The 8,507-nt window shown below is 53.3% G+C and overlaps 1 protein-coding gene across 11 annotated transcripts in view; it reads left to right on the forward strand.

Annotated features, from left to right (window-relative positions):
- Positions 1–8,507, forward strand: part of ZBTB40 (zinc finger and BTB domain containing 40) — a 79,306-nt gene that overhangs the window by 65,087 nt on the left and 5,712 nt on the right. For all 11 annotated transcript variants that reach the window (XM_010830004.1, XM_010830009.1, XM_010830003.1 and 8 more), the window contains 3 exons: positions 3,121–3,285; positions 6,666–6,880; positions 8,183–8,345. In XM_010830004.1, coding sequence (XP_010828306.1) covers positions 3,121–3,285; positions 6,666–6,880; positions 8,183–8,345 — 543 coding nt within the window. The remainder of the gene's footprint in view (positions 1–3,120; positions 3,286–6,665; positions 6,881–8,182; positions 8,346–8,507) is intronic.

Below are 8,507 nucleotides of genomic sequence, written 5' to 3' on the forward strand. Positions count from 1 at the left end.
CCTGTGAGCACGGAGCTGATGGTCTCGAGTGTCTCTAGCGACAGAGACCTCAGTGGTGTGAGGTGGAATAAAACCATTACAGGGACACACGGAAGGCGGGTGTAAGGGCTTCTAGTCCAGTGGGAGGGGAGGAGGTGTGTGGTCAGGAAAGGCTTCCCAGAGGAGGCTGCGCATCTTTTGGAGCAGATACACATGAGCACAGATGCCGCCATCATCTCCCCTGGATCACTGTTGTCGCGTCCTAACTGGTCTCCGCCTCTCGCCCCCTTTCTCTGGGCAGCTTTCTCTGTGCTCAACGCGCAGGCCCAAGTGAGCCTCTGAAGGCTAAACCGTAGCAGGTCACTTCTCTGCTCAAAGCCCCACAAAGGTATATCACCTCAGTTAGTGTGAACTCTGAAGGTAGCCTGCTAGTCTCCTGATCAAGCCCCCTGATGCCCCTCCGGCCTTATCCCTCACTGCTCGCCCTGGCTCGCCCTGTTCCACCTGTTGCAGTCTCCCTGCGAGGCCTCTGACCGGCGGGGCACCTCCTGCTGACCTGTGCTCTGGCTGTTCCTCTGCTTGGAAGGCCTTCCCTTCAGACGCCTCCAGGCTTCACTTCGTCCCCACCTGCAAGTCCTCGCACATGCCTCACCTTTCCCATGAGGCCTCTCCTGCCCTCCCTGTGTGAAGTCTCAGCACTCCAGCCCCCCTGCGCTGGTCTTCTCCATCGAGCTTACCATAGGGTCAGTCTGTCATCTCCCGTCTTAATTTATTTTGTTTATAGTTGATTTTCCCCCTGTTAGAATGCAAGCTGCACGAGGGTAGAGCACTCAGTCTTTTTTTCCCCTCCTTCTGCTGTATCTGTGGAACTTAGAATAGTGCTCAGCGAGAGGAGGCCCTCAATAAACATTTACAGAGTGAATGAGTTTCTTGAGCATCATTCCAGGTACTAGAGATAGTGCAACTATACACACCCTCGTGGAACTTACCTTCCAGTGGGTAAAACTGACCGTATATCAATGCCTAATATAAAGTCAGATAGTAGCCATTTCAGTGAGGGAAAATAAAGCCAAGCAAGCAGTAGCGGTGGGGGTCGGGCCTGTGTGCTTGTGTCAACAGTGAGGGCAGATGAGATCTGAGTAGAAACCTGAACGCAGTGAAGATGGAACCAGTGGAAGATCTGGGAGAAGAACATCACGATGCGGACCACACCCCCCACATCCCACATGGGTGTGAAAGAGGGGCCCAAGAGAACTAGAAGGGGCTGAAGCACAGTCCACAAGGGTCCAGTGTTGAGAAATAAGCTCAGAGAGGTCAGCAAAGGCCGGCTCTTACAGGATCTTAGGAGCCAAGGTGAGGACTTGACTTTTAATGTGAGGAGTGTTAGTTTCTATTGCTGCTGTAAAAAATTTCCAGAAACAGTGGCTTGAAACAGCATCAGTGTATTATCTTTTACCATTTTGAAGGTTAAAAATCCAAAACGGGCCTTTCTCGCAGCTGCCGGAGGGGGTTCCGTAGCTGCAGTCTCTGCCTTGTCATCGTGTCCCGCCTTGCCTGTCCTCCCTGCCTCTTCGAAGGACCTTTGAGATTCCAGCTGGGCCTACTGGGGTAACCCAGGGTGCCGTCATCTCAAGATCCTTAGTTGCATCTACCAAGTCCCTTTTGCCATGTAAAGTGACATGCACCAGCCTTAGGGGCGAGGGTGTGGACCTCTTTGGGACCTTTGTTCTGTCCACCACAAGGAGGGATAGGATCTGATGCACAGTTTTTCAGGTTAACTCTGACCACTCTGGACAATAAGGCTTAACAAGGCAGGCGTATAGTGTAAACAAAGAGACAGTTAATCCATTGTGGAGGTGCTGGGCTTTAAAGAGATGGTTAGTCCATTGTGGAGGTGATGGGCTTTTTGATGAGAGCTGTGTTGGGAGAGGTGTAAAAAAACGTTCAAGTTGGGGGCTGTATTGTTGAAAGTGGAAGGGACAGGATGGAGAATGGATTAGATGTGGGATGTGAGGGAATGAGAGGCATTAAGGATGGCTTAGGGGTTTGGACAGGAGCAACCAGGCAAGTGATGCTGCCCTTAAGGAAATGGGGGAAACTGGAGGGAGAAAGAGAGAGTGTGTGTGTGTGTGTGGTAGAGAATCTGGAGCTCTGTCTTGGTACATGATAATTTGAGATAACCTCTTAGACTTCCAAGTGGAGAAGGAGACTGGTAGGCAGTGACTGTAAGTCTGGACCTGATGCTCTAAATGTGGGAGCTGTGAGTGTACAGATGGAATGCAAGGCTCTGAGATGAGATCATCCAGAAGGTGGGGGTGGAGAAGAAGGCCAAAGGCTGAGTCCTGGGCTTCTCAATAATTTCAGTTCTTGGTTCTAGAAACCCTTTTCTTTCCTAACAAAATTTTATTCCAAAGGGTAAACATACAAAAAATGAAAATGAGGTTGATCTCCCTAGTTAAGGTCGACCCTACGATCTGGGGGATCTGGACCATAACCTTACAGGTTTTCCCCCTTTGCTGTTGGCCCCTGAGGGAGATTGGAGGTACAGTTGTTTTCTAGCTTTTTTTTTTTTTAACAAGTACCAGGTTTCCTGACACGCTCTTTACCAGTGTTTTCTAATACTCTTTGGCAGTCTAGTCTGGTCATTGTATTTTCATCCCACGCATGAGAAAATAGAGAAGGCAGGAGAATCTTTAGAGCAAGCTGCTGGCAGAAAACTTTGATTCTTCTCTGAAGCCACGTCTGTCATTTCTATATGCGTTTCTCCCCTACGTGTTTGCTAAGGGCTCCAGACTCAGGTGTTCCTGGGCTCAAGAATATATCCGTTTCCTGGGAATGGAATAAGCTCTTCCACACTTGCAGTGGCCCGATTAACAGACGGCTAGTTGTGTGGGGAGAACTCTGTCCTTCCCCTCAGGGCAGGGGGACCACACTGCTGCCCTCTCTGCGGTCAGCTGCGTTGGTGAGGTGCCATCTGATCGGATGGCCCAGACCTCGCACCCAGTGCCTTGCACATTCCTGGTGTTTCCCTGTCACCTCCCAGGTTCTCTTTCCCTGCCGTGTGCCTTAGAACGTGAGCGTGTTTTTATGAATGCCCTACGCGTGTACTGCTGGCTCTGATAGACTCCCGTGTATCTCCAGGGAAGATGTACGCCTGTCAGTACTGCGATGCTGTGTTTGCCCAGTCCATCGAGCTGTCCCGCCACGTGAGGACCCACACCGGCGACAAGCCGTATGTCTGCAGAGACTGTGGCAAGGGTTTCCGGCAGGCCAACGGCCTTTCCATCCACCTGCACACCTTTCACAGTATGTACTGAGGCTGCGGACGTCAGGCCCTGGGAAGGCACGCAGCAGTCCTCACAGCGCCTGTCTCTCCACCCTCCTGGGCCCCTGCTCAGCGCCTTCCCCTCCCCTGTCCTCCTGCAAAAAGCTGGAGTCCCTGTTTGCTATTTCCAGAAGAATCCCATTTTAACATGTCTCTGTGTGATGCCTCATTTCCCCGTCTGGGCTATTTCCTTGTCTTCTGGTTTAGCCCACCTGGCTCTGCTTGGCTGACAGAGGCCAATTATGTTTGAAGGAAAGAGCCTCTGTGACAGACAGGCTCACAGGGCCTCAGAATATTTCCCATTTGTCCACTGAGCTGCTTTCTTCTCCTCCCACCCCGCCTCTCCCCACTCTCCTCCTGTTCATAACCTGCCTTTCCCCCAGGAGCAGCCCAGACACTGTGAATTAATGTGTAATGTGTGGCCCCTCGCCCTGCTCCTTAAAAGCCTGCTGCCAGCATCCTCTTCACTCAGTTAGTGGGGTCTGCCCCGTCTTTGTCCCCTTTGACTAGAACTGCTACAGGTAGAGACACACGTCCGTTCTACACACGCGGCAGGGAGGGAGAGGAGATTTTATGATCCCCCATCATCAAGAAAGGGTTTCTTCCCCTGTGCTCAGTGGGTAAAGAATCCACCTGCAATGCAGGAGACACAGGAGATGCAGGTTCAGTACCCAGGTTGGGAAGATCCCCTGCAGACGGGCAGGGCAATCCACTCCAGTATTCTTGCCTGGAGAATCCCATGGACAGAGGAGCCTGGTGGGCTACAGCCCATGGGGTCACCAAGAGTCGGACGTAACTGAAGCAACTGAGCACGCACGCAGTCATTGTCAAGAGACCATCAAGGAGACATCCTCGGTCACCCCGTCTCCAGCTGCTCTAGTTGTAGCAGGCGCGTGATCAGCACAGTCCAGCAGGGGCTTAAGAGCCCAGGTCTGAAATCACACGGGCCTGAGTTTGAATCTTGACTACTCTGCCATTTACTTCCTCGAGGCCTTAAACAGATTTCCTTATCTCGCTAAGCTCCGCCCCATCTGTAAGCTGGAGGAAGTGGTCATGCTGCCACACTGGGCTGCTGTGAGAGCAGCAGCGATCTCACACCCAGAGCGTGACGCCCCACGCCTGATGCACAGAAGCGCAGTGAGCGCCACACTGGGCTGCTGTGAGAGCAGAAGCGATCTCACATGCAGAGCGTGACGCCCCACACCTGACGCACAGGAAGTGCAGTGAACACCACCCTGGGCTGCTGTGAGAGCAGCAGCGATCTCACACCCAGAGCGTGACGCCCCACGCCTGACGCACAGGAAGCGCAGTGAACACCACACTGGGCTGCTGTGAGAGCAGCAGCGATCTCACACCCAGAGCGTGACGCCCCACGCCTGACGCACAGGAGTGCAGTGAACGCCAGGTCGCGTTGGTGACGAGCAGCCGTCTCCGGCGCCATCTGTCAGACCGTCAGAGCCCGTCTCCTTTCTCACGCCCTGCACCTTGCACTCCCTTCTTCCCTTTTCCCTCCCTGCCTGTGTTGCCCACTCACCAGTTTCTAGCTGTTGGCAAATACAGTATCTCACAAACATGTGCTTTCTGTCAACACATTCAGGCCTGTTGTCAGCTGGCCAGCAAGGCACTTGGCCAGAGCCTGCATGTACCCAGCATGTGGCTGGACACTGGGCAGTGCACGAAAACGTAAAGTGCCTCCCACCCCGACCCCCCGTTCCCCGCAAGGAGTTTACAAGGTTGCCCAGCAGATCTAGTTGCCGTAGACTTGCAGATGGGTGAGATCTGGCTTGGAGCCAGTGCCACAACTTGGAAGTCCTCTCAGCCTCTCTCAGTGGCATTCTGCTCCAGTCACAGTGTCCCAGTAGCGTTACGTGGGGTCAGGAGAGGGGCAGACTTCATTGATTTCCAGAATAGAGTAGACCCTGAACACTCTGCCATGACTTGGCGCGCATCACCTGCAGCCGGTCCAGCATCCAGGCCCCTCTCTCGTCGACTGTTCTTGCCTGTTTCATGGTCTCCTCGCTGCTTCTGGAGAATTCCGTCAGGTGTCTTAGAAGACAGTGTGAATCTGAGATCTCACGAGCTCATATCCACAGGGAAACTAGTTAACGATCCCGAGTGCTGCTGCATGTCGGAATTCCCAAGCTAATCTGAATCAGCAGAGCACACAGGAGATTGGCTTGTGGGCTGGGCCTTTCTTGTGGGCAAAGGATTTTATTATTAAAATATCTTACTTTCTTTCAGAGAATGGACTAAAGTCTCCTGCCACAGGGCTAGCAAATGTAGCGTTCGTCAGTGCCAGTTCTCATTCTTGAGGTTCCCCCGAGGAGTTGCCTTGTCCAGTTAAGCACGCAGTGCAGAGGGTGGCCTTGTTACCCAGCTCCGAGGCATCCTACTCATGCCATTCTCTAAAGCTCGATTTTCCTAATCGGTAAAGTAGGACTGGTCATAGCATCTGCACATAGGGTTACTGGAAGGGTTGAGTGAATGAGGGCATGGAGGGCACTTAAAACTCACCCGTCATTTGGCACTTAGCAGACACGGCTCAGGAAAATGTTTCTGTCGTTGAATCTAAAGTGGGGATCAAGGACGCATTCCTCCTCTTGAGTCATCCTACTGACCGCAAAGGAAGTAGTGATGCTTCAGGAGTGACGTGCAGGTAGTCTCTGTAGAGAGATGCTTCAGGAGTGATGTGCGGGTAGTCTCTGTAGAGAGATGCTTCAGGAGTGACCTGCAGGTAGTCTCTGTAGAGAATTAGAAAATTTCACAATGCCCACCACCATCCAGGGAAGGGAAGAGCCATGCTTTCTGGAAAATAGTAAAACGAAGTTTGACTTGTAAGATTCGAAGTGAGGAATCGAGGTTAAACTGCTTAATGCTCCGTTCAGTTCAGTCGCTCAGTTGTGTCCAACTCTTTGTGACCCCGTGGACTGCAGCACGCCAGGCCTCCCTGTCCATCACCAACTCCCGGAGTTTGTTCAAACTCATGTGCATTGGGCAGTGATGCCATCCAACCATCTCATCCTCTGTCATCCCCTTCTCCTCCTGCCTTCAATCTTTCCCAGCATCAGGGTCTTTTCAGATGAGTCAGTTCTTTGCATCAGGTGGCCAGAGTATTGGAGCTTCAGCTTCAGCATCAGTCCTTAAATGCTCAGTCTTTAAATGGTGCTTAATCCAGAAGCCTCAGAAGAGCCTCACCACCGACCCAGGACAAAGGTGGAAGGTGGTTGGGTGGTAGATGCAGTGACTCCCGGCCCTTGGATCCATGGCCCTGCGTGACCTCTGAGCAGTCTTGCCTCTGGAACTGCACACAGCCAGCCGCTTCTCACTGACTGTTGCCTGTGGTGTCTCCCCCGCCCACCAGACATCGAAGACCCATACGACTGCAAGAAGTGCAGGATGAGCTTCCCCACCCTGCAGGACCACCGCAAGCACATCCACGAGGTGCACTCCAAGGAGTACCACCCCTGCCCGACGTGCGGCAAGATCTTCAGCGCCCCGTCCATGCTGGAGCGACACATGGTGACCCACGTCGGGGGGAAGCCCTTCAGCTGCGGGATCTGCAACAAGGCCTACCAGGTGAGCCTGGCCCCTGCGGGAGCCTGCCCAGCCCGCCCCCCCACCTCCGCCCTCCCTCTGGTCTCCCTCGGCCCCCCGGGGCTGGCGGCTTGTGGGACATTCCTCGTCTCCAGGATATGACCGGGCGGCTGGTTCTCACGAAGCATGCAGCTCATGGCTTATTCGCTCCTCTGCCGTGACTGGTCAGAGTGGGGTTGCGGGGAGCTTAATTGGAGCCAAGACTCCTTGCCCTCCTTCTCTTAGAGTTCAGCCTTGTCCTGAACTGAATGCTGCTTTTCCCCTGGATACTCAACATTCTTTGGAACCTATTGATCCGTGTGTCAAGGGATGTGAGGATGACAATAGCTGGAATTATCTTGTTTAGCGGAATTACTGGTGTTTTGTGGGTTTCTTTTTTTTTCCCTTAACTCCTAGGGAAGAGCTCTGTCTCTGTTTTTGTTTTTTTACCTTAGAGTTCGCTGTGTAATTAAGTGAAACCCCATATGGATCTAAAAAGAAACCACATCTATGAAAAGCTCTCTGAGACCACAGAGCAGAGGATGGCCCTTGCTGGCGTCTGTAACATTTGGGTACAGAGAAATGCCCAGCAGCTCATTTCAGCTCAACTGAAATGGACAGCTAGCTTTGTTCTGAGCCTTGTGCTGAGACGTTGGATTTGCAGAGCCGGGTGAGACCTGGGCTGAGTCTCTAGGAAACCCTGGAACTGTGGGAAGAGTGTCACAGCGCCGCTCTGGCACCCGGGAAGAAGGGACACTGGCTTTCGGAGCTGGCACAGCAGCCTCTCTCCAGGTTTCCCTGCTGCACCCTGGGCCTCTGAGAGACAGCTGGATGGTGAAGGACAGTTTCTCCAGTCAGCAGGCCAGGGTGTGACTCCTGGTGTTTCTGTTTGCTAATCATGTGACCTTGGGCACTGCAGAGAGCCTAGCGCCTCCCTCCTAGGCTTACTGTGAGGCTGCGTTTCTGAAGGGCCCAGCCCTGCCCTGTAGTGGCCTCAGTAAATACACGGGCGCCTTGTTCCCATGAACAAGCCTTCCCTCGCCTGTCAGCTTTCACGGTGATGGGTAAGAGTGAGACTCCGGTTGACTAAATGGGCTCCCCACTCCTCAGAGCTCCTTTCTGTCTGCTAAGATTGGCTGCTGCCTTATTCAAATCAATTTTTGCTCAGGTAGACTCCTTAAAAAAAAAAGAGAGTGGGACTCCAGATCGTAAGCTTCCCTGGGAGCGCTTGTCTCTCCTGAGTCTTTGTGAACTCTCTGGCTTGCCAGAACATTTAAGACCTGACGCTTGCCACATTCCTTTCAGCAACTGTCGGGCTTGTGGTACCACAATCGGACCCACCACCCGGATGTGTTTGCTGCTCAGAACCATCGATCTTCCAAGTTCTCATCCCTCCAGTGCAGCTCCTGTGACAAAACCTTCTCCAACACGCTCGAACACAAGAAGCACATCAAAACGGAGCATGCAGGTGGAGCTGGGGTGCCCAGACGGGGAGTGGGGGCTGGCGAGTGGGAGGGACTTGTGGCTTAGCGCCCTGGGCTCCAGCCCCGAATCGCTCCTCCCCGTGCTGGAGCGCGGGGTGCTTCGGTGAGTCCCCGTCGTGCCCCGGCACACCCGCGGGTGCCACGTC

The sequence above is a fragment of the Bison bison genome, unplaced genomic scaffold (assembly GCF_000754665.1).
Source record: "Bison bison bison isolate TAMUID 2011002044 unplaced genomic scaffold, Bison_UMD1.0 scf7180017864516, whole genome shotgun sequence".
NCBI classification, from domain to species: domain Eukaryota; kingdom Metazoa; phylum Chordata; class Mammalia; order Artiodactyla; family Bovidae; genus Bison; species Bison bison.